Consider the following 26569-nt stretch of genomic DNA (forward strand, 5'->3'; position numbering starts at 1 on the left):
GGTTGTGTTTTTTATGTTTGTTTCTTTTTTTATTTTGTTTAATACAATTTTATTACAGGAAGATGAACCACAGGAGGATGCTAAAGAGCTGCAACAGGGTAAACCATATCACTGGAGAGACTGGTCAATCATTAGGGGAAGGGACTGCCTGTATATCTGGAGTGATGCTGCAGCCCTGGAACTATCTAATGGTAGTAATGGATGGTTCAGATTTATTTTGGATGGAAAACTGGCCACAATGTATTCCAGTGGCAGCCCTGAAGGAGGATCTGATAGTTCAGGTAGTTTCTTTACAATTCAAGTCCAAGTTAAGTTTTGAGACTGTTATGTTTGTTTATATAATTTGATTGGAACTATTTTGTTTTGCAGGAATTGGCTTACTAAATAGTAAAGGATGTAAACAGGTGGAAGGTGGTCAGTTAATTGTGATGCTTTTTATCAGATAGCATGTGACCATAACTTGACTTCCTTGGTGAATTGTGTTAAGTAAACATCTTGCCAGTAAAAGTGTATTAACTTCGTTTTGTTTTGATTCTTCTCCATGCATACTTAATTTTTTCACCCCAGTCATTAAAAGCACTTTGTAGTGGCCGTCCCAGGAAAAGCAGGTTGAAATGGCGATTTGTTGTTTGCTTCTAGCTAGCAGAATGAAATTGCATGTGTTTGAAGACAAAGTAATGGAAAGTTTCTCATTGAGACTGGGAAACAAATTACAGTGTCTTAATTGTTTGTCGGAGAGGATAAGGGAACAGACCTTATGCACTGGCAATGCACAGGTGGTTTTAATTTTCTGTACAGAATCCACAACTTGTTCTGGATGCAGAAACAACCCTCCTTTATTGTTTCTTTTTTTTTTTTGCAACAGTTCATGCATTTATGAACCAGCAGACATAAAATGCTTTGCAATATTACTATGTTTTCAACAAGCCATTGAGTGAAATAACAGAACATATTATGATTCAGGATAGAAATGAAGTGCTCATGACTTTATCCATCAGTTTTGGGGCATAAAGACAGAACGTGATACAGTGTATTTCTATATTAGAGATTATAACACAGCTGGATATAGATTATAATCTATATCTAGATTATAACACAGCTGGAAACCTGTTCTAGATTTTTTTGTTTGTTTGTTAGAAAAATGAATCCTTGCATTTTTTTTAACAAGGCTAATACCTTACAAGGTCAATGATTTTTGTGTTGAGGTACTTGTTTATCATACAATGTAATTTTAAGAAGATCCAAGACATTAATTTCTTAAATTCTCATAGCCCCTGGATGCCAATTCTGCTTTCTTCCTTCAAAACGATGTGGGTATGGGGATGGGATTTTACTATTTCTGTACAAGATGAGTGGAATGGGGATGGCTCGAATGAATTTGGAGTGAAGAGAACTTAAAACAGAAAAAGTCAGATTGGGAATTTAGAAGATGTGGCTCTTCATATCAGTCTTTTTACAAAAAAAAAATTGGATAAATCCCAAGTTTTTGAACAAGATACCTAGCGTGGATATTGTGGGAGGGAAGGGGCTAAACTAGGATTAAATAAGGCTTCTTGCATTTTTTTCTCAAACAGACGTCTACTAAGAGTGCTGACATTGCAGTGTAATTTGCCTGAACTTTAACCATTAGCTCTACGTGTGTGCAGCAGCCTCTTCTTTACTTAAGAGATAAGAAACTAGTATTTGTTAAGTTTAACTAAAGTTACTACAGTACAGTGCAGACTCAGAATAGTATCTTTAAGTCCTGAACTATACTATATGTTCTGCTTTCCTAAATCATTAATGATTAATCTCATGGTATACTTTTTAGTAACTTCATGACTGGCAAGAACATAGAGGGTTGAGTAATGGAGTTTGTAAGTGTGTATCGCATGATGAAAGCTGGGCCGGGAGGGGGAAATATATATACTATGAACATTTTTGGAAGGTCTGTACTCACCCCTCTCCACATTAGCTTAATACTTGTTTTGTTTGAATTTTTGGACAAAAAAAAAGTTCAATGCAAAAATTGAAATTTAATGGTAATTCTAAAGCTTTAAGTGAGTCTCAAAATTCTGTATAAAGGAACCCCAAATTATTCCCAACCATGTATAATCATCCCATTTTCAGTGTGACATGCTATATAATAAATTTGTTAAAATGTAATTATGGAAATTTGGAAATATTTAATTACCAGAATTTTAAGTTTGCATATGAAATTTCAAAATTCTCTTTATAAACCTTCTCTCTAGATGCTATGAATTTTAAGTACTAAAGAATGTTATGCCTCAAAAGTGCATATTTATTTTTGCATAGAGATTATTTATTTTTGTATTATACAACAGTAAAAATGGCAAATTTTAAAAACCTAAAGCGTAAGTTATTGCAGCAAAAGGAAAACAGCAATTTTACGAGTGCATGGTCTACAAAAGCTGTATTTATCAAACCAGTATGCTGAAAGATGAGGATATTTTTTAACTTTGAAGTTGAGATGTAATCTTGACATTAGTGAGGTTACTGCACTTCTATTTTATATGGAATTTTTATTTTCTAAATTATTAATTCACTGAATTTTCTGGAATTATGCTAATCAATGTTTCAAATGTAGTGTGCATCCTTTTAATTACAACAATATCAAAATATAATTTAATTAAAACTGGGATAGTCGTTTGGAATAATTCCAAGATAGATTGCCTACATATCGCAAAAATAGGATATGATGCTGTTTGTCATCTATTAAATATTTCCATATGAGTATTAGCTTTTCATCAAGTCTCATGTGGTGCTATTAGATTTTTTTATTTCATGTTTTTCTCAGAGATATAGAGGCAGTTAAAATTTTTATAATTACTAAAAGGGAATAGGAACATCTGCATGATAACTTGAATTAGCATAATGTCGCTGTATTAAGTAACGTAATTGTGGTTTTCTTGTATTCTCTGAGGTGAATGTAGGAGTTCTACAAAGGAGACGAATAAAAGTTTTAGTATCGTTTAAAAAAAGAATTTTTTTGGAGCCTTTGTGACATTTAATCTGAGCAAATAGCTGTTATCACAGCTTAAATTTGCTTTTAGCACATATTGATTGTGAGATTCTGTGAAGTTTTGTGAGTTTTTTTTCTGGTTTTTATATGGCTTCAACATTTTTTCTCCATTTGCTTTAAGCTATGAAGTTGATTGCTGTTTTCCTGTTGGAGGATTCATTTAATTTCCTATTTCTAAAATCTTGCTTTTAAGAATAGTTCATGCTGGCAATAATGACATAAATTATTTTTGCAAGACCAAAAGTTTATCGTGGATTTCTTTGATCTTCCTATTATAATTGGAAAGATGAATTAATACATCCGTCAGTAGCAGCATTCAGAAAGAGTTGCATTGTCCACTTCGATGTGATCGTGGAATAAATTACAGTTGAATTACATACAGTGTTCTAAATTTCTTCCCAGTATATTTAAGAGCTTTAATTTCAAATTTAATTTTGCATTGAATGTACTCAGTTGTTTTGCTCTTGGAAAAAAAAAAAAGTTTGAGATATATGATGGTGGAATCAATTGTTGGAAGAAAAAAAAATATGTTTATTTCTTTTTAAATAGAAAGTAGGAGCGAGTTCCTTGAGAAGCTGCAAAGAGCTCGAAGCCAAGTAAAGCCATCTACCGCAAGTCAGCCAATTTTATCGGCACCAGGGCCAACTAAGCTTACTGTGGGAAACTGGTCACTCACCTGTTTAAAAGAAGGAGAAATTGCTATTCACAATTCTGATGGTCAGCAAGCTACAATACTGAAGGAAGATCTACCAGGTTTTGTGTTTGAATCTAACAGAGGAACAAAGCATTCATTTACAGCTGAAACCTCTTTGGGTAAGTATGTAGGTATGTGTTATGTGCAGGTAGGAGCAAGTGTACATGAGGTAGTTCTTCTGTTTGTTGCTTTTCATACCTGTGAGAAACTGTGACTTTTCTAAAAATATGTTGCAGGGTCAGAATTTGTGACTGGCTGGACCGGCAAAAGAGGAAGAAAGCTGAAATCTAAACTGGAGAAGACAAAGCAAAAGGTTGGTGAGCATCTGTGAATTTTATACTTGGAATTTAATTGAGTTTGTTTTATTTTGTAACGTGCTTATGGAGTTGTAGTTTTCTCTAAGAGGATTAAAATCTTCTCTGATTTCAACTAGACACACTTTATGCTAAGCTTGAAGTGGAAACTTCACTTGTAACAAAGCACTTCTGCAGGTGCTTTTGTCCAGCATCGTAGTAAACTCCGTGCTGTTCTAGAGGAAAACTAACGTTCTTTTAAAAATGTAATGAAGTCCAATTCTCCTGACCTATATTTGTATAACTCTGTAGGTTTTTTCTTATGCAAAAAGAAAGGATATTATGATCAATGCTACAGTTGTATCAGAGACATATGTTAATTCTATTCACTAAATTCAAACACTAATTTTAGGCTGGATATCGTGACAGATGGGGGGATGGAAGTGAACAGTGCATTCTAAGAGTTGTGGTAGTGAAGCAAAATGTGTAAAGGCCCTCGTGTTAGACTTCTCTAAAATTATTCTTTCTCTTCTCAAACTCAAGGGGGAAAAAAAGAAGAACTAGGAAATAAAGTATTATGCTTTTCACAAAAACACAAAATAACAGTTCTGTGGCCTGCTGATGCCAAGGGCTCAAGCTAATCTTCAGTCTTGACCTCTCTTACAGTTGCTAACAGTGCAGCTAATATGTTCTGTACCAAAAATCTGCAGCATGTAAGGACGCGTACATCTGAGGAAATGTGACACTAAATTGAAGCCTGAGACAGGTCAAGAGAAAGTACTGTGCTCTGTCAGTGAGGATAGGTGGAACGATAAAGGGGGGCACTGCTCTTTCATACCTGGGATTGCACTGTGTGGCTCTGAAGTTTGTGAAACATAACATGATGATAATGAAAAGGAAAATGTTTAATAAGAACTTAAACTTACTTTATCAAATCTCTATCTTGTGTGAGCCGTACTTCGCAGAAAAAGTAATTCTTAGTATATAAGTACTTAGTATATAAGTTCATATAAGTACTTTCTGCATGAATCGGTCTAAGGAATGTGAAGAGAGCATTCGGAAACCATATCTAAAACCCCCTTAATCTTACCTCTAAAAGATTACCACATCCATGATAACAGTTCTAAAGAAACAGATTTACAGATTGAGAGTCCTGTCTTTTCTCCTACCCTTGTGCTCTAATTTAATATATGATGGTAAGTTTAGCTTTTTTAAGGTTCAATAAGATTCTGTGTATTTCTTCTGTTCTTTTATCCTTTCACAACATTTGCATTTCATGATGTATGATAGGTTTGGTTCTTCCCCATTTGTTTGTATCTGTAATGGAATTCTTTAAAAAAAAAAAAAATCAAGTTTCTAGTATCTCGGAGAATAATAATAGTCTCATTGCAGTAAGGTATGCCTTGTGATTGTCAAAATCTATTTGTAGGTACGCACTATGGCGAGAGATTTATATGATGATCACTTTAAAGCTGTTGAAAGCATGCCTCGAGGAGTAGTTGTAACACTGAGGAATATAGCAACACAGTTAGAGTCTGCATGGGAACTTCATACAAACAGACAGGTTAGTGTATCTCCTTTAATTTATAATGTGTGATGTCAGTGGAAATAACAACATAATGTTCAGACTAGTCTGTGTGGATGTTCTGACTAGTCTGACTGTAGTCTGTAAAGGACAGTCACAATATGTCTGTCTGAAATGTGTGGGTTTTTTAATGCATATAATTCCTGGTTACGTACTTTACCGGGATGTTATTTTTCAAATGAAGTAAGTGGGAAAAATTGTTACCTGGTTTCACCATAATTGTCTTTTTGTCTTCCAGTGTATTGAGGGAGAAAATACTTGGAGAGACTTAATGAAGACTGCTCTGGAAAACTTAATTGTACTATTGAAGGATGAGAATACTATTTCTCCATATGAAATGTGCAGTAGTGGCTTAGTTCAATCCTTGCTTACAGTTTTAAATAATGTGAGTTTATAGAACATAAGTCTCTGAAGAAAAGATTTCTATAAAGAAAAATAAAAATATAGGCATGTGCCTTGATTTAAAAAATCTGTTACAAATGTAGCTTTTTCCCATCATGATGAAAATCAGTCAGATTTGCTCCAGTTAGTGGTCTACCCTTTGAATACATGCTATCACAATAGATCACTTTAGTTTGAGTAAACCATTAAAAATCTTTAAATCAACACCAGTCAGTTCTAATGGCTGATACCATTTAGGTTTTCACATGCAGATTTTAAATAGAGAATTCAGTGAGCCTAAACAGATATTTTTGCCAGTATAAAGAATGAATATATTGATTTGTATTAGAAGTAACTTTTTTTTTTTTCCTCTTAGAATGTTGATTTAGATGTGAAACAAGACTGTAGCCAACTGGTAGAGAGAATAAACGTTTTCAAAACAGCATTCAGTGAAAATGAAGATGATGAAAGGTAAAAAACAAAACCAAACCATAAAAACCTTTGCATCTGTGAAGCAGTATGGTATGTTTAAAATAATTTAAAGACATAGGAACAGTTCTTTCCATTTCAGTTTGTCTTTCTCTGGAATAGAAAATTGGTCTTAAGAGACAGCATCTGCTATTGAAGTAGCAATTGAAAATTTTACTGAGTTACTTCTATCTGTAAGAGTCAATTATGCTGAATATACATCTCTTGACAAATATAAAGGTGACTTTTGTTCATCACTGTGCAGATTAATATTTTTCTTCTGTGTTGTAACCATGTGACTAGAAGAGATGATATCTGTAGAAATAGCATGCTGAGATATTTGCTACAGTTGGGTACTGCTCTCTGAAATACTGCGGGATTTTTTTTCTCTTTGTTTGCTTCCACAGTCGTCCAGCAGTTGCATTAATTCGGAAATTGATAGCAGTTTTAGAATCTATTGAACGTCTACCTCTCCACTTGTATGATACACCAGGATCTACATATAATCTTCAGGTAAATGTACAGTGACAGCAATATGTCATGCTGAGTGATACACAACTGAATGTCGTATGGGAATTTAAGGAAAAGTTATACACATTAAGTCTGTGTGAAGCATATTCTTGTAAGGGTGGATAGAATTAGGTTAAGAAGAACTAACTCTTTGGCATTTTTTCCCTCTAACGCTTAACCTAAATGTTTGTGTGTTCCCCTGCTGCCCCTTTTCCACTGTGAAATGAAAGCAAATTTTGATTGAATAGATAATGTACTTGTTCTTTCTTTTGTGTTCAAGTATTATTCTCATTATATGGGAATATGCCCCCTAGTAAGTATCCTTACTAGTGAAATGAGCATTTTGTTGAAGACAATTATAAGACGTGTTTATTTGTGATGACTGTAATGGCTAAAAGAGTCCCTTCTAGGCCTGTGTGCTCATCTGGTAATGCAAGACACCTGCAGGATCAGCAGCTTCTTATAAAGAAAAGCTGCAATTTGGCTAAAAATATTACTTGGTTTTGTTTTAATTTTTTCTATTTGAAAGCACACTTCAGGATTTTACAAGATGGCAGTGAAGCGTGAATATTTCTGTTTTGATGTTAAATCATTGGAAAATAGTTGCAGAAAGTTGCAAAAAACACTGCTGCTATTGAATATTTTGAAGTTCTTATATTATTTTCACTTCTTATGTTATTGTAGTAGCTAGTCTACAAGATTTGGAAATAAAAGCTACGAAAGCACATGAAAAGTGAGAAAATACTAGCTTGAATGTGTAATTAACTTATACGTTGACCGTCATATTAAAGAATTACGTGGTTAATTGCAAAAATGGAGTACTAGAGGATTACTTTTTAAAGCATTAAATTAGAATATAGTTTGCCTAAGTTGTACAACAAAAATACTTGATAGGCCACTAAAACTGTCGTAGTGAAATCTATCAGTTCTATTTAAGTTTTGTAATTTTAAGAAAGGAGCGTACATTAATCTTTAGCTACTCTTTCAGATATTAACGAGGCGCTTGAGGTTTCGTTTGGAACGTGCCTCAGGGGAGACATCTTTAATAGATCGAACTGGTAGAATGCTAAAGATGGAACCGTTGGCAACTGTTGAATCTCTAGAACAGTATCTCCTGAAAATGGTGAGCAGCACATCGCACACACGGTTCACAAGGAATGGTTGCGTTCTGCATCTCTAATATTTGATTTCTTTTCATTCATATATAGGTAGCAAAGCAATGGTACGACTTTGATAGGGCTTCGTTTGTTTTTGTACGAAAACTACGTGAAGGACAAACATTTGTTTTCAGGCATCAACATGATTTTGATGAAAATGGAATCGTTTACTGGATTGGGACAAATGCAAAGTGAGTTTCTTCAAAGCTAAATATTTTGAGGTTAGATACAGTGAACTGTGGACCATGGGGCACAATGGGGAGAGAGAATTCATAGTGAAATTAAATCTGTTACAGTTTTTTTAGGAGTGGGAGGTATCTTTGCTTTTACTGTTGATTAATAGAATTACATTTCTTTTTGCTCTTCTTTAAATAATAGGCAAATAGGAATCTCTGAAGTTGAGAGTTTGTTCATGCTTACCCAAGAAATGAAGGGATGGGGAAGTTTGTGTTTCTGTTTTTCTTTGCAGCGGTTTTCTTCAGGCTTTTGGTTTGTGGTGGGTTTTTTTTGTTTTGTTTTTTTGGTTTTGTTTTTTGGGGGTTGTTTTTTTTTTTTTGAAACCACTGTGGTAAAGTGATGTTTGGAACATCTTCAAAGTTACCTAGTTATGTAAAATTTTAATAATTATTTTGGTTTGTAATAAACTCAGCTATAATCTACAATTTACAGTAAATGTCAAATGTTATTGATACGTGTTTGGTTTTTTTAAAAAATATAAGTAATAATTAAACAGTACATTTCTCTTTTTAATCTAGAACTGCATATGAGTGGGTAAATCCAGCAGCCTATGGGTTAGTAGTGGTTACGTCCTCAGAAGGAAGAAATCTGCCTTATGGTCGTTTAGAAGACATCCTAAGCCGTGACAGTTCAGCTCTCAATTGTCATACTAACGATGATAAGAATGCTTGGTTTGCCATAGATCTTGGCCTTTGGGTTATACCATCAGCTTACACGTTACGCCATGCTCGAGGTTACGGACGATCTGCTCTCAGAAATTGGGTTTTCCAGGTATCTAAGGATGGACAGAACTGGACTACTTTGTATACTCATGTTGATGACTGTAGTCTCAACGAACCAGGGTATGTCAGTGTGTTTTACCACTTTTTATAAAACTGAGCTCAGTTAAAAATGTACTTATCTGTAGACTAATTTAATGTGTACTATATACATAATGACATAACTATATAAAGAAATAGTAGGTGATCTAAATTACCAAGGACGTGATGGAAAATATGTGATTTATAAGTTCTCCGTATGGTTCATATAATGGTATTTGTGCTTTGCCATCATTGTAAATTTTGTTTGATATTTTTTTTGAGACAATAGTAACACTAGCACTCATCTGGAGTTTGTCCCTAATGTTAACAGGTTTTATGTATCTTGTGTTCTTGTCACCTTTCTGATTTTATCCATACATGATCAGCATTATGGTTTTGTTTGCTTTTGGTACTAAGCTTTTTGATTTTGCCTTTTTCTTTTTTTTGTGTGTCTGTTCCCAATTTAAAGGTCTACGGCAACATGGCCTTTAGATCCTCCAAAAGATGAGAAACAAGGCTGGAGACATGTTAGAATAAAACAGATGGGAAAGAATGCCAGTGGGCAAACACACTACCTCTCCCTGTCTGGATTTGAACTTTATGGCACTGTGAATGGTGTATGTGAAGATCAGCTGGGTAAGAAAAAGAATGTGTACATCCTATTTGTACTCTTAAAATGCTAATGAATGTACAATATAAAAATCAGTGTGAAAAAGTGGGTTGACTTTTGCAATGGAACTTGCCTAGAAACTTAAGCTCAAATTATTTCCATTGAATACTTCTTAAGTCTCTTCATTTCAATTTACATTTCGTGTAGGAAAAGCTGCTAAAGAAGCTGAAGCAAATCTGCGAAGGCAGCGACGTCTGGTCCGTTCTCAGGTGTTGAAATACATGGTTCCAGGAGCTCGTGTAATCAGAGGAATTGATTGGAAATGGAGAGATCAGGATGGAAGCCCACAGGGTGAAGGCACTGTTACAGGAGAGCTGCATAACGGTGAGCATGAATTGCCTGAATTTGTAAACGTCTGTAGCATGATTAGTTCATGTGGAATTGGTAGCATTAAAGTATTTCCTTTGTAGTGTCTTGAAGAAGTTGATAGAATTTTAAATATTTGGGGGAGAAGGAACTCAAATACTACGACTGTTGTGGTCCATTTGTGAAATTCCATTTTAATGCATGAAAAAAAATTCTTGATGTAAGTTAAATTTTTTTAGAGCTTTGCTTAATTAAAATACCAAATTGTTATTTAGACATCTCTTACAAAGCAGAAAAAGTAAACAAAGGTGATTGATGCAAACTGATTAATTAAGCTTTGGGCCTGCAAAATCTATAATTACCTTCTTCATTTCTTCTAGCTTAGCATTTGCAGTATTTTTCTTGACTTTTGTATCCTGTACCTTTCTTACCTTGCTAGCTTCATTGGGATCAAGTTGTTGGTTGGTTTTTTCTTTTTTTTTTAATTAAAAGAATGAAAAGTAATTAACTTATGGAGCAGAATAAAAGCCTGCAACAGACAGGAAAGTCAGTGCTCAGGAAGCTTAAGATACTGAAGAGGCTTCAGAAGAGGTGATGATCTTGTCAGCTGAACATGCTTTCCACCGTTTTCCCCCTCTACCCCTATTTTGGGGTATACAAGACTTGCCTTGTTTCTGAAGCATCTTCAGCCACGTTTAGGCTCATTCTTAGCCAGACCTTTGAATTTCCTCTAGTTTCTTGAGTTGTCAGCTCTCAAACGTGGAGAAATGTCCAAAGTACAATGTCTTAAAATGTTTTGAAACTTTGAATCTTATTTAAGCCATTCAGTATAGCTTGTAGGGAATTCTTCCGTCATCTGTGTATCGTTCTTATCAGATGCAACATTCTCACTTTGAAGACTTTAGGTATTATTGGTGAGTAGTATTCTACTAAATCAGTGTTTTCGTTCCTGTGTTTCAGTAAAACTTTCCCATTTAAGCGTAGTTGAAATTGAGGTGCATTTATCAAATGGTGATGCCAAACAGCGTGAAACGTGTATGAGGAGGCTTGTAAACCTACCACGCTTGTCTTTCAAACTGAATTTTGAAAGTAGTATCCCATTGGCTTTTTTTGTCATTATTCACACATCTAGACAAATCTTGAGTTGCTTTATGGCTGTAATGATGGAGCAGTAAGAATTCAAGTACATACTATGTATTAAAAAGTTGTGCAGATTAAAACTGTTTGTAATTAATATTTTAGGAAAAAAACCCTATATGAACCAAGGACAATTATTTAGTTATGTTTTTACAAAATACCGTGTTCAGATATTCATAAAGAGGAAAAACAATACTGTTTAACTACAGTATGGAACTTCTTGCTCTTTTTTTATCTGGTAAGAAAGGCAAATAAGCTGCAGAAAGGCAAAAATTCAGACTTGCTGCACACCTTTACCCTTCAAAGGTTTGGTGACATGTAGCTACAGATATAGCTCATGAAGATGGAATAAAATTATACAAGAATAATGTAATATAAACCTCCTCATGTGGGGATGTGATGTCTACTTATCGTATCTGAAAACTTTATCCATTTTTAAATACTCTTCCTCTAGAATGGTATTTCTAAATAGAAAATTGCCCGTGATGATCTGGTTTTGTCTAGAATTGATGACTTTTGCATAGTTATAAGGTAAAAGTGCACCTGACAGTACTAAACAAAATATTTTACTTCAAATTAGACATTTCGTGTTCTATTAAAGAAAAATTTGTGTGTACATCTGGACCTGACATCTTGTTACAGAAGATGACTGAGCTTTAGGGGGTTTATTTTTAAGGAAAATCTGCATGAATTAAAATAGTGACACTGAGTTTGTTACAGTTGACATACAGTGAGAAATACTAGAAGGAATTTTTTTAGGTGACTCTGAAATTGTGGTACACACTTAGACAAGCAAAAATAAATTCTATTTTGCCCCTATTTCTGTCCTAGTGAGCTAAACTTTGCATGTTACCCTCATTATTGCAGATTTATTACGTTTAACTGTTAAAAAAATACTGGTACTCTAAATAATCATTTAGTGAAGGAATTGAAAGAGTAGCATCTCTTTTCAATTCTGTTTTAGTCCCAGTATAAAGTTTCATGCTATGAAATGTATTCTTTTTGCAACCCTGAAACCTTAATTGAAGTAGTCCTTACCTGACTGCCGTAAGACTTTTTGTATGAATAAGAAATGTTTGAGTCTGTGTAAATTATTGAACTAAAAAGCTGAGTATCAGTAAATTAATGCTTTCATGTTGTGGGACAAGAATAAGAAATCACAAACTAATCAGTTTCATAAAATGTATTTTGTCAGGTAGATATGCTCATACATATGAGCATACATAAGCATCCAACAAAGAAAAACATTATAGAATGCCCTTGCAAGAATTACAGTTTCTTGACAGATATTAATAAAGTTACAATGATACATTTTAATATACTTTTCTGATGTTAGAGTATCTAGTCATAAAATTTCAAGAGATCCTAATAGGTGAGGTTCTTTCCTGAACGAAACTTCACTTTTGGCTGGATTCTGGGACCCTGAAGGCTTATCATGCTTGCTGCCTCAATGTTAACAACATTTTAAAATACCAAATCGTTTAGATTTAAACACTTCTTTTTTAATTGGCATTAAGGGTTATTTAGTGATTTTTAGTAATTCAGACATGCAGCCCTTATGAGAAGCTGATCCCACGTTGTGGAGCTACTGTCTGACACGCTCCTGTCTGCTTTCTGCTGGATCTCACACACTCCTGTCCCTTTCCAGGCTGGATTGATGTCACCTGGGATGCTGGTGGCTCTAACTCTTACCGTATGGGCGCAGAAGGAAAGTTTGACCTCAAGCTTGCACCAGGGTACGACCCTGATTCAGCGGCATCACCCAAACCTGTTTCATCCACTGTTTCAGGCACAACGCAGTCATGGAGCAGCTTGGTGAAAAACAACTGTCCAGACAAGACGACTGCTGCTGCAGGCTCCTCAAGTAGAAAAGGAAGCAGCAGTTCTGTGTGTAGCGTGGCCAGTAGCAGCGACATCAGCTTGGGTTCGACCAAAATGGAGCGGAGATCAGAAAGTGTAATGGAGCAAAATATAGTTTCAGGCACTGACGTCCACGAACCAATTGTTGTTCTGTGTTCCGCTGATAGTGTGCCTCAGGCTGAAGTAGGGTCATCTTCCAGTGCAAGCACCAGCACCTTAACAGCGGACATGGGAAACGAAAATGCAGAGAGGAAGTTAGGTCCTGATAACTCAATACGTGCTCCTGGGGAGTCCAGTGCTATATCCATGGGAATTGTTAGTGTAAGCTCTCCTGACGTGAGTTCAGTCTCCGAACTGACTAATAAAGAAGCAGCTTCCCAACGACCTCTAAGCTCTTCAGCAAGTAACAGACTCTCAGTTAGTTCTTTGTTGGCTGCTGGGGCACCAATGAGCTCCAGTGCAAGCGTTCCTAACTTATCATCTCGAGAAACTTCCAGCCTGGAGTCTTTTGTACGAAGAGTGGCAAACATAGCACGTACCAATGCCACGAACAACATGAATTTAAGCCGAAGTAGCAGTGATAACAATACTAATACTTTGGGAAGAAATGTCATGAGTACTGCAAGTAAGTAAGCTATGTTTATTTTTTGTTGAAGCCTTTGTTGTTTCTTTGGCTTTCGTTAGACTTAAAGAAGTTTGGATTCTGGTTGGCCTAATAGAGAAAGGAACTTAGAGCAGCCTCGACCTTGTGTGTACCTGTAGAACTCACATCAGCTGGAAAGTCTTATATTGCCCTGTGATGCCAGATTACACTGTGGTACCCATCAAATAGAAAATAATTTGAATTTGATGCCTATTACATGGGTTTTAGATCAAGAGGCTGGAAGACTAGCAACAGTAGCTAATGTGGGATACTCTTTCTTTCTCATCTGTGTAGATTTTGCATACTCACCTTGTAGCTGCCTATTTCTGTTATTTTTCCATTTTCATCAGGAAAGGCAGTTTGTGCATGTTGTGAAGTCTCTGAGCTTAGGAACTAAGAACATGGTAGAAAGAAAAAAAAGTAAACTGCACAATGATATTTTATTAGATTCCTGCATTCTACCAGGCTGAATAACTTCACATATTCTAAAAGTGTGTATGTTTTCTAAAGACGGTGTGGTCATTAAGGCTTAGATTCAGCAACCTGTTCAGGCACATTAAGTGCAAGGAAGCTTGTAGTTAACAATGATTCAAATGGCATTCTGTACGTGCTTTAACATTTGCATGTTCGCAAATTACATGTTACAATCGGTACGAGCAGGTAAGTTGTAAACCTGCTTGTTGTGAGTGAGTTCGCTCTTCTGAATTTTCAGCATGCTCCCATTAGAGTTGTTACTCAACCAGCCTTGTCAGGTATTTTGTTCAGTGACGGTGAAGAGCTGCATTTAATGAGGTAGGCAAGTTAGAAAAAGTAAAATTACCCAAGCCAGAAAGAAGCACTCAGTTTCTTGTTAAGCTCTTGTGCTTTTCTAGGACTTCTGTGCTTCCTTATTTAAAAAGGTGGCATTTGCTTTTAGCATTTCTAAATTTCTTTTAACAGTGTTTTATTTCTCGTTGGGGAGATTTTTTAAAAAAACTTATTCTTACATTCATGTTGTGAATACTGGAGGGGAGGGGAGAATGTTTTCAGCCTGCATTAAAAACGTAAATAAGATACTCAAGGGAAAATTTTCCAGGAATTGATCCCCTTTTAGGCAGATAGTCAGTGCCTCTGGTTCTGAAGTACTTTTGTGCTGGCAGGAGAGAGAGCGCACTTTGAAAAACGTAGTAAGATACTTCAAAAGCATGTTTAACAGATTTCATGAATGTCTGATATCCTACAGTGCTAAAACTGGAAATAAGAATGTGGCAAATTAAAAATTTGATTTAATATTAAAATATATTCCTACTTTAAAATTATCTCTCATGTAGGAATTATTCTGTTTTATACATTTTATACAAATAGAAAGTGTAAATAGGAACTTGTGACCCAAAAAGGGTTTGGAGACTAAATTCGAGCAATCTCACCGAAGTTGTATTAGAGCACTGTAAAAAGCTTGGATTTCTCTAATGGTTTTTTTTATTTATTTATTTATTTATTAAATTTTTCTTTGGCCTGTTCAGGTTTAAAGAAAAAAAAAAACAACCAACCAAACAAAAAAACCCCAAAACCCCCAAAAGTCAAGTCTGGAAATCTTGATTAGTGATGTAAGCCTCCTGGACTTGCTGTAGTGGGTGCATTTAAAAACATCAGTATTTGCCGGGAGTTAAGTGGTGTCTAGGGTAGCCAGTTTCAATTTGTTCTAGAATTCAAAGCAAATGAAATGCTGACACTAAATGGCTTTTTCTGTTTATTATTGTTATTAGAGGTTTACTGTTATTAGAAGTGTGTGGAAGATATGAATACTGAACAGCTTACTTTCAAGTTTTTAAACAACAAAAGAAAAACCGTTTGGACTGGAAAACTTCCATGTTTTCATAGAGATGAGCATGGGCTTATTAACAACCCTAAATTTAAACTTCGCTTTCTCCTTCCCCATGCATAGAAATAATAAGTATTATACCTGCTTGGGTCACCTTTGCTGATTTTTTTTTTTGTTTGTTTGTTTGCATTTTTATATTTTTATTTACAAACTGTTACTTATGTTCCTTAGGAGAGAGAAGAAAAAAAAATACGTCTGACAAACAACAAAAATAGAAACAGTAACAGTTACTTTTCTCAAAAAGCTACCAAATGCACTTAGGGGAAGAATCTGGGTTGTATTGTATTCTTCTTCAAGAGTAATAACCTTTGCCAACCTCAGTAATAATAGTCTGAAATTCAGAATTTATAATTTTTTTTTTCCATGTTTTAAGAAAGAGGTGCCTCATTTTACATAAGCTGCAATAATGAAAATATTTACTTCAAAACTGCAAAACTTGCATTTGATAAATTTTAGAAACAGTAGGTTGGAAAACATGAGGTTTAAATTTAAGTATAGGTGACTCCTCAAATTTGCACATGCAAACACGTGATTAACCTCCTGTGTTTGAAGATAAGAGTGTGAGAAAATGTTTTGAAGACTGGGATGTAAATATGTAGTTGCATATAGGTGTAACTTATACTCAGTTATATACGCTACCTGAAATTCTTTCTGTTGAGTTTTCAGTTAATTCAGTCTTGTTTCACTTGTTAACTAAAATGCATTTACTGTGTTTTATTTGCCTGTGCAGTAAGGTAAATTCTTAGTGGGTGCTTATTCTGAACACTATTAATGTAAGTCATCCAACATGAGTAAGAAATTCAGTCACATCTTTTGCAGTACTGCCAGCTCAGGCTTGTTGTCCATCATGAACATATGTGCTAATAGTTATGTGAAAGATAACAAGTCAGAGCTGCTTTAAGAACTTTAGAAAAATGCTCAAAAATCACGTTTCACATTTGTCTTATGTTCTGTTCTCAGTTCTCGTGTATATAGTTAAACTATTTTCCCTGTATAATTTTAATTATATTGCTGTTTAGAGGTTAAATTACATTTTAGGCTTTAAGGCAGACACAGTATTGGAATAACAGATTTCAGAAATACTTTTCATATGTTGAAAATGAAATTAAGTAATTTCAGATTTACAGTGGGGTTTGGGGATTTATTTAATAAAATTGTTTTAAATGTATGCAAGGGAATATGCTTAGAAGCGGACATCTGCATTGTAGCGTGCACTTTTAAAATGAGAAACCCTTCCCCTTTAGTCTGTTATTCTTTATTGTTAAATAACACATCTGATAATTTTTCAACCCCAAATATATTTTTCAAGACAGGACTCATGCATGTAAATTGTACTCTTCAAGTCATCAAATCATTTATTTTATCTTACCATATCTTTATCTATAGCTTCTCCTCTTATGGGTGCCCAAAGTTTTCCTAATCTGACTACAACTGGTACCACATCAACAGTGACCATGTCTACATCCAGTGTTACTAGCAGCAGCAATGTAGCTACAGCAACTACAGTTTTATCTGTTGGTCAGTCGCTTAGTAATACCCTAACTACTAGCCTAACATCAACATCTAGTGAGAGCGATACAGGTCAGGAGGCAGAATATTCTTTATATGGTAAGTTTCATTTTTAAATGAACATAAGCAGACTTCCCATTAATGATTTTTTTTTTCCTTTTCTCCTGTTGTTATGATTTTCTCATGTAGTAGTTTATTTACTGAAAAGTATTTGAAAGTTGAGCTGTTCCTATGTTACTAGTTCTGTAAGGCAGTAAGTAAAATAATGTTAAAATAGTAGTATTTCCTTATGTTATCAGGTCTTTATTTTCACCAGTTTCTATCCCCCATTATTATTATTGTTATTATTGTTGTTTGTTTATTTATTTATTTAGGCACTTAATCTTTTCATTATTAGTAGTAGTAGTATGGTTTATTTAGACACTTAATCATTTCCTTAATCAAATGAGTGTAGTATCTAATGTAGTTTACATATGACCCTCTAATGAAAAATCAGAACGCTCCTTCTCATTTGTTGTGTAGGCATGATGCATGCTCAGTGTGAGGTACCTTGTATTACTCAGTGATTGAAAAACCTCCACTATTAGGCACGTTATATACTTAAAATAGTATATGAGGTTACAGGTAACTCAATACCATAATAGTATTTGCAAACAATTGGAAAGAACACAGAAATGAAAACAACTTGCAGAATGGAGTGAAATGATTTGAGGGAACAAAATCCAGAGTAACGTGGGCACTATACGCTAGAAACAGACATTAGGACACAATTTGTTTGCAGGATATGAATAGTGTGAAAGACGATTTAGTTACCTAGATAACTAGGCTGATAATATCTAGGAATTAAGTTGATGTAATGAAGTCAAGAAAAACCTGGACTAGATATGGGAAAATACGTAAAGGTTTTTGGATTGTGAGATGTTCTCGAAAGAGGAGATACTTGGTTTGTTTAAAATTTGATTGGATTAAGTTTGTGTTCTATTTTGTTGCCTCTCCTCAAGCCTGTTGAAATTACTTGAAAAATATCTGGTAATTTCAATGGCTATTGGAATTGAGCTGCTTGGAAGCAGTCGATTAAGATATATGCATATGCCATCTCCCTTTATTCTTTTAATTTTTAAGTCTCATTTGGTATTTTGAACGCGTGAAAAGTCTTAAAATATATCACAAACAACTGGGTAAACAGTTACCTTAAAGTTTCTGTTGAGGTGTTGGCAACAATTCGAAGGGTGTTTGGGTGGTACAAATAGTTTATATGTGTATAGAAAAATGTAGAAGTTCAAAGATTCATCCCAGTCCACCCTGGATTGTTGTGAATGTCTTTTCTGGTGTTGGGGGGGTAGATTTTTAAGTTTTAGTGCTAGGTGGGTGAAATTGAACTTCATATCTGTCTTCAGCTCCTTGTTACAGAAACTAATTAGCAAATGAATCTTGAAAAATCTCACTTTAAAATGTTTATTTTAAATGTCCTTTACACTTTAATTTGAGGTCTAAGCCATACATTCTTAGTGGAAATTACATTGCTAACCTGTTTTTAAAATTAAGTAAACATAGAATCAGACAGTATACATTTGTGTACCATTTTTTCATGATCTTTTGTAATTTAAAAGAAGTTTAATTATAAAATATTTGATACAAGCCAATGAGAAACTGATCACTCTTGCTGATCACTCGTAATTATACAAGTATTAAGTACTACTTTTGTCAGGTGTGTGCTTTTATCACAGCTTTCATTCTTATTATGCCATAAGCAATGTTTTAGTTCTGTCTTCTTCTTGTTTAAGTGAGATTTGTTTTTTCACTGTTCTCAATGCTCCTGTTCTTTGATTTTTGAAACTTTGCTTTAAAAGCTGTTCTTTCTTTTTGTTCTGTATGTAAATATATATGTGTATTATAGATTTTCTTGATAGCTGCCGAGCTAGTACTCTGCTGGCAGAGTTAGATGATGATGAGGATCTACCTGAACCAGATGAAGAAGATGACGAAAATGAAGATGATAACCAAGAAGATCAAGAATATGAGGAAGTTATGGTACAGTATAATTAGCATAGGTGATAATTAACTAACAGATGCAATAAAAATCCACAGATTTTTTTTTTGGCAATATGGGGTCGTAGCTATAATCTGTCCATTAATTAAAACAAATTTATTTAGATTTCAGACTACTAGTTTGGAATACGTATCTATTAACAGTCTAAATGAAATGCCAAGGTTAAGATCATGTTATATGTTTCAGGGGTTGCAAACTGAATACTACTTAATGAAGACAGTTCATTGTCCCTTTCCCCATTCTTGCATATATTTCAAGTATTAAGAAAGCTGTTTCTCATGCATTCAAATGAACATGATAAAATTGCAACACCTCACTAGATAGGACAGCTGACAGGGCAGTTCCTTTTCTGTACGGATTTGATTGTACCACCTTCAGCATTTATTCCAGAGAAGAGTGGTTTTGAACATTAGCACACCTTGAGACCTTATAGGTCAGAATTAACATCTTACAAACAGCCTGGGAACAAGTTGACAGACAGTAGAAATGATGGATCCACTAGTTCACTGGCTGATGAAATGGTATAATTTTGTGGGTAGGCCGCTGAATTTAATACTGTATGCTGTAATAATACAGTTGTGGGATGTGTTTAACTGTTTAACTGTGTGAAGCAAACTAATAATTTAAATATGCTAGAGGAAATCTCTCTCTCTTTTTTTTTTTTTTTTTTTTTTTTTTAATTTAAAAAAAAAAGGCAAGGCAGAAGCCAGCAGGTTAGTCCACATAGGTCTTGCCTACATTATTGTTAGTTCTGGCTTTTCGTTTGGTTCTTCTTTAGTGGTATGATGCATTCTTGGTCTTCTACCACCATTGAAGTGATCAGAATGGATATTGCAAGGTCTAAGAGGAAAAATACAAGATGCTAATTTAATGTTTATTACATAAACGTAAATATTGTTTTATGGAATTATACAAACTTCCACTTGTAACTAATATGCACAATTTTTAGTCATTCGAAGCAGAATAATTAGCATTTTAACCTACTGTGATTATGCTTTTAATAGAAACTCAAGTACATTTCTAAATATTTTATTTCACCTTCTGCACAAAAATATGAAGTTAGGAATGTAAAAGCCAGTACTAATGGGTCTACAGTGCAAACAATAACCTTAGTTTGTAGATTGTTGATCACTTTTCAGAAATTATTAGATGGAGTTACTATTGTTGTTCATGGGAAGAAGCAGAAATACCTAAATAGTCTTTGTTTAAGGTTACACAGCAAGAATCAGATCTGGAAAAGAATATTTTCCTTTTGTGAGTTCCAGTATTGTTCCCTCTGATGTACTATATAATTCTTCTCAATGAGGAGTTGAACAGATTAAAAACTTGTAGAAAAGTCATAAGCAATTAATACTTATTAAGGCTTATTGAAAATTAGATTTCTTCACACCATAATAATTCCAGTGTTTTGGTGTTTGTTTTAATTTCTGGATAAAACACATATACATTATATATCAATATATGTACACACTTTCAAAAAAAACACTTCTTGGTTTCAGAAAAGTTAATGTGTGTATTTTGACATCATTGATTTTATTTGAACCTTCGATATTCTAAAGTTTGTGGAAAAGACAAAATATCTACATCAGGTTTGCTGGTCTACAATAGTCTGTATTTCCCTATGTTCTGGTGCTTCATGGAAATTTTCGTTCTTTACAGAAATTGTAAATACACCTATTGTAAGGTTAGCCAGTTTATGTTGATTTCTGTATATCTGTGGTTTTGATAATTCTTTGATTCCTGCTTGACCAGTTAAATGGAACTAATACTGTTATGTGCCAGCTTTGATATCTTTTGTGTCAATTTTAGTTTACATGACTGCTGTATTCCCTAACTAACTTTTAAATTTTTGATCAAATGATTCTTTGTAGCAGAACCTAAAAAACAACTACATTTTTATTTAGGAAGAAGAGGAGTATGAAACCAAAGGAGGCCGTAGAAGAACATGGGATGATGATTATGTACTGAAACGGCAGTTTTCTGCTCTGGTTCCTGCTTTTGACCCAAGACCTGGTCGTACTAATGTTCAACAGACAACTGACCTAGAAATCCCTCCACCAGGTACGCTGACAAGACATTTGTGATACTTGACGTGGCTTTAGGATGGAGACTCACTGTTAAAGGCCCATTGGGCTCTGGGGATCCTATCACTATTAACCAGTACGACATGCTTTTGTGACTGTGTGGGTTTCTCTGTTTGAATGAGAGTTTCATCTACCTCTGCAGGTAAAAGCATTATTGAGGGAAAAGTAAATTAAGTGCTGTGTAAAATAAGCATTATTTTTTATTTTTTATTATTTTTATTATTATTTATTTTTTATTATTAAATTTATTATAATTATCGGATTACTGATAAACCTGGTTCCACCTGCAAGGAATAATCTGTGTGTTGAGCTGCCCAGACTAGCTTTGATTGGACAGGGCGTGTTGAAACTGTCCAAAGCAGAGGCAAAGGGAAAGTTTTTGAGCAGTTATTGAGCAGTCCGTATGACTGCACCTGATCTTGCTCCTCAGTTCATTCTTGTTTAGCAGCGCGAGTGTAGTCAATGTTCATTACAGAAAGGACTATGTAGGTTTTGCTTACGTGGAAATGAGCTGTTTGTTGATTTTGATGAACTGAAATGAGTTAATATAACAGGAAGATACTGTGTATGAAAAGAAGAATGAATGTGCTGTGATAGTATTAAAGGAGATGTTATCAAGACGTAATCATCAATAGGGATTTCAAAAATACCTGTTAGCTTTACTTACATAAAGAAGTGGTGCAGTTACAGCCCTTAGATAAAGTTCATAGTTACAACTCAGTATTGTCTCTTTAGCATGTATGCAGGAAGACTTCATGCTTCCTTATTGAGCCACTTTATTATGTTTAAGCCAACTTGTCATGCATTATATATATTTTGTATTAACTTCTTCTCAAATGATTTTTCACATGCAGGTACCCCGCATTCAGAACTCTTGGAAGAGGTTGAGTGCATGCCTTCGCCACGTTTAGCACTCACCTTGAAAGTTTCAGGACTTGGAACAACTCGAGAAGTAGAACTGCCCCTAACAAACTTTCGATCTACCATCTTTTACTATGTACAGAAATTGTTACAGCTTTCCTGTAATGGCAATGTGAAATCTGACAAACTTAGACGTATTTGGGAGCCAACATACACGTAAGCTCTGAAGTTTGTTATTCTGTGTAGAGAACACTGTGACCAATTAGGAAGTGGGTGTGAAACAATGTTTTCTTCCTCCTCTGTAGGAAGCAATGCTAGAATTAGTTTTTCTTGCATTTATGTCGGAATGTCCTTACTGGTTTTAAAGCTAATGCTGTGACTACAAAACCAAAAAAATCATAATCTCTAATGCTCAACTGTGACTTGTTAATAATATTTCAAAAGTCAAGCAATTGACCAAGAGAGCAGAATTTGGTCTGCTTAGGAATTTGCTTGAAAGAATCCCATGGGGATTTAATCCTAGAGAGGAGAGAGGTCCAGGAGAGATGATTGATTTTTCAAGGATTGCTTCCTCCACGCTCAGGAGCAATCCATCCCAGTGTGTGGAAGTCAGGCAGGGGCAGTAGGAGACCTCTGTAGATGAACAAGAAACTCCCAACAGAATGCAAAACATAAAAAGGAAGCATGCAAGAGGTGGAAGAAGGGTCAAGTGACCCAGAGTTATGGGGTCAGGAAAGCCAAAGCCCATCTGGAGTTGAATCTGGTGAGGGGTGTGAAGGGCAAAAGGTTAGGGAACACTTAAAGAAACAGGACATGCAAGTCCGTGGGATCCAATGGGATGCACCCCCAAGAGCTGGCCACTCTTGCTTATCTTTGAAAGATCATGGTGATTGGAAGACATTTGATCTAGGGAACTACAGACTAGTCACCCTCTCCTTCATCCCTGGAAAGGTGACAGCAGTAGTCCTGGAAACCATTTTCAAACAATGAAGGACAAGAAGGTGATTGGGAGTAGGTGGCATGGATTTATGAAGAGGAAATCATTCTTAACCAATCTAATAGCTTTCTATGATAAGATGACTAGCTCAGTGGATGAGGAGAAAACAGCATGTTATTTTCTTTAACAAGGCTTTCAACACTTTCTCCCTCCTTGACAAACTAGTAATGTATTGACTAGATAGTGTCTGAAAACTGCCTGAACCGCCAGGCTCAGATGGTTGTGATCATTGATATGAAGTCCAGCTGGACTGGTCATTAGTGGTGTACCCCAAAAGGGTCGATACAGGGTCCAGTACTGTTTAACATGTGCATTAATGGGCTGTATGATGGGACAGAGCAGACCCTCAGCAAGCTTGCAGATAAAAAAAACTGGGAGGAATCATTGTTGCACCAGATGGTTGTGCTGCCATTCTGGGAGACCTCATCAGGCTGGAGAAATGGGCAGACAGGAACTTCATGAAGTTCCACAAAGGGAAATGCAAAGTCTAGCAGCTGGGGAGAAATAGCCACATGTGCTGGTACAGGCTGGAGGCCAACTGGCTGGAAAGCAGCTTGGTGGAAAAGGCCCTGAGAGTCCCGGTGGACATAAAGTTGAACACGAGCCAGCTACGCACCCCGGCAGCAAAGAAGGTCAGCAGCATCCTGGTCTGCATTAGGAAGGTTGAGGGAAGTGATCTTTCCCCTCTGCTCGGCTCTGATGAGACACATCTGGAGTGCTGTGTCCAGTTCAGGGCTCCTCGGTACGAGAGAGACATGGACATGGGAGTGAGTCTAGCAAAGGGCCACTAGGATGATTAACGGGCTTAAAGCATCTGTCGTACAAACAGAGTTGGAGAGATCTGGGACCGTATAGCCTGGAGAAAAAACAGCTCCTGGGATCTTACCAGTGTGTATGAATACCTGATGGGAGAAGATAAGGAAGATAGAGCGTAGACTCTTCTTTGTGAAAGGACAAGAAGAAAATGCCTGAAACTGAAATACGAGAGATTCCATTTAAACATAACGTATGAGCAGGGGCATTGGACTAGGACTCCAGAGGTCCCTTCCAGCTTCAACTATTCTCTCTACCCTACTTTGACCTTACTTGCTTCATAGTAATAGGCAGAAACGATAAGGCTACATGATTTCCATTTACTATACCCACGTCACTTCTGTCATACTAGAAAAATAGCCTATATGAAAGCAAGAACTGCAGTAAGGTGGTTGCAGGGGTTTTTAACTTCGTATTTTAGATTTCAGCAGCGCTCAGGTGTGCTGCACCTATTTTCTGAGTTGCCTTGTGCCAAAAATTGTGTGCTGTAACTGTTTTCTAGTTAGAAAGCATGAGAAATAGTTGTAAATGTGCGTATCTCCTAAGTTAACACACAGCAAACTACCCTAGAACTTCAAAATTTCAAAGAGCTGGTGCATGTGTAGTGACAAACCTAAAGTTGGTTTGGGAAACTTGCACAATGAGGCTTCTTTGTCAAACCTCACCTAAGGAAACATAAATTAAATACTTTGCAAGATAAATATCGACATCATGAAACTTAAATGTGAGTTTAAGAACTTTGCTGCATCAGGGTATCCCCGATGTTCTCTGCAGCAAAGAGCAGCTGCTACTGTTGGTTTACATCGTGTTATCTAAATGTCATTGATGTCTAACAAGTCAATGTATAACTTCAGAATTTAGAGGATGTGCTCTGAGTATGAAATATTAACTCATTGTTTTGATATCTAGAATCATGTACAGAGAAATGAAGGATTCTGATAAAGAGAAAGAAAGTGGAAAAATGGTAAGACTTACTTCTATGCCTTTGTTTATGTTTTTATGTCTGTTTAAACAAAAGCAAAACAAATCTTATTGCAGTTTTTGAAATGCTACATTAAAAAAACTAACAGTTTTCAGTTACTTAAAGAATATGAGTGAGTATATTTGTAAATGCATGCTCCTTTAAAAAAGGCAATATGTAATGCATGTGAAATCTTGAAGACTTTACAATCAGGAAAAACCAACATTTGGTGGTTCCTGTTGTAGGGTTGCTGGTCAGTAGAGCATGTGGAGCAGTACCTTGGCACTGACGAATTACCAAAGAATGACTTGATAACCTACCTGCAGAAGAATGCAGACTCAGCTTTCCTGCGCCACTGGAAATTAACCGGCACTAATAAAAGTATTAGGAAAAACAGAAATTGTTCCCAGCTCATAGCTGCATACAAGGTATATATCTGCATCCAAACTGTTTTTATTATGAATGGCTGTGTGCTTTGTTTTGCAGCTTTAAAGGTTCCTCTGGAGGAGGGATATGACATGGATAGGAAAGTGGAATGTTCACATGCCAATATCAAGTTTAGTTTTTGCTGCTGCTTTTTTTTAATGTCTTCTGTTAAATATAGTCGTGTTAAAATGCATTTGAATCATGATTTGAACCATCCACAGTTTAACTAAGTGTTCAGGTTAAACACAGAAATCATTCTGATTTTTCACATCATTAACTTGGAGCGCGCAGCCCTAAAGATAGTAACACACACAGTTTTCATTCTTAACAATTCTTTTTTTACAGGATTTTTGTGAACACGGATCAAAATCTGGATTAAGTCAAGGGGCCATTTCTACTCTTCAAAATTCTGATATCCTTAGTTTGGCAAAGGAACAACCTCAGGCCAAAGCTGGTAGTGGGCAGAACTCCTGTGGAGTAGAAGACGTTCTGCAGTTACTTCGCATTTTGTATATAGTTGCCAGTGACCCTTACACAGCACGAACTTCTCAAGAAGGTAAGTTAGTTATCCAGCAGAGCTTCTCAAATGTTTTAATGAAAACAAAATAAAGGAAAAAATTCTCTCTTGATATTTTCAGAAGGAGATGAGCATCCTCAGTTCAACTTTCCACCAGATGAATTCACAAGCAAAAAAATTACTACAAAAATTCTGCAACAGATTGAGGTATTATATTAATATATTATGCACAATGTATATATGTAATATTGTTTTTAAGACTCTATTATGCTCTTCCTTACTTTGACTGTTTGAAATGACTAGATTTTTTGCCATTTTGACTTTTGAATTGTTTCATGCGGTATTTACTTCCTTGTACTGTGGATGAGTAAATTCTGGTAAGAACAGGCTACTCTGAATAAAAACGTACCAAGAAAAAAGTTGTAATAGAATTGTATCTTTTGGTTTTGAAGAATAATTTTTTTTTTCTGCACCAGACATCAGCGTTACCATGTAGTGAATGTATATATGTCTGCCTGATAATATTGTAACAAAGGTAATTAATTGTGTTAGGGTTCACAAATGTTTCGCTGTTTATAAATTCCACATCAAGCTTTCAAAAATAGCATGTAGAAAACATATTCCTGGTATCAGGTTAGTTAGGTGTGTTACAAGGAAAACTTTAAGATGTAGTTCTTAAGTAGAACTACATTTTCTTCACCAAAGATTTAAAGAAGATGAAGATTCT

General features: G+C 35.4%; 1 protein-coding gene across 11 annotated transcripts in view; it reads left to right on the forward strand.

Annotated features, from left to right (window-relative positions):
- Positions 1–26569, forward strand: part of HECTD1 (HECT domain E3 ubiquitin protein ligase 1) — a 64580-nt gene that overhangs the window by 29548 nt on the left and 8463 nt on the right. For 2 of the 11 annotated variants that reach the window (XM_054197920.1, XM_054197923.1), the window contains exons 13-34: positions 59–281; positions 370–414; positions 3572–3847; positions 3953–4029; positions 5439–5573; positions 5833–5979; positions 6352–6446; positions 6851–6956; positions 7942–8076; positions 8162–8301; positions 8866–9189; positions 9617–9783; positions 9965–10141; positions 12909–13745; positions 17011–17232; positions 19031–19164; positions 21088–21244; positions 22122–22344; positions 24848–24902; positions 25145–25327; positions 25671–25881; positions 25964–26049. In XM_054197920.1, coding sequence (XP_054053895.1) covers positions 59–281; positions 370–414; positions 3572–3847; positions 3953–4029; positions 5439–5573; positions 5833–5979; positions 6352–6446; positions 6851–6956; positions 7942–8076; positions 8162–8301; positions 8866–9189; positions 9617–9783; positions 9965–10141; positions 12909–13745; positions 17011–17232; positions 19031–19164; positions 21088–21244; positions 22122–22344; positions 24848–24902; positions 25145–25327; positions 25671–25881; positions 25964–26049 — 4155 coding nt within the window. The remainder of the gene's footprint in view (positions 1–58; positions 282–369; positions 415–3571; positions 3848–3952; positions 4030–5438; positions 5574–5832; positions 5980–6351; positions 6447–6850; positions 6957–7941; positions 8077–8161; positions 8302–8865; positions 9190–9616; positions 9784–9964; positions 10142–12908; positions 13746–17010; positions 17233–19030; positions 19165–21087; positions 21245–22121; positions 22345–24847; positions 24903–25144; positions 25328–25670; positions 25882–25963; positions 26050–26569) is intronic. The other 9 variants (XM_054197925.1, XM_054197926.1, XM_054197929.1 and 6 more) reach the window with 7 other exon arrangements.

Source organism: Rissa tridactyla, chromosome 4 (assembly GCF_028500815.1).
Source record: "Rissa tridactyla isolate bRisTri1 chromosome 4, bRisTri1.patW.cur.20221130, whole genome shotgun sequence".
Classification (NCBI taxonomy): domain Eukaryota; kingdom Metazoa; phylum Chordata; class Aves; order Charadriiformes; family Laridae; genus Rissa; species Rissa tridactyla.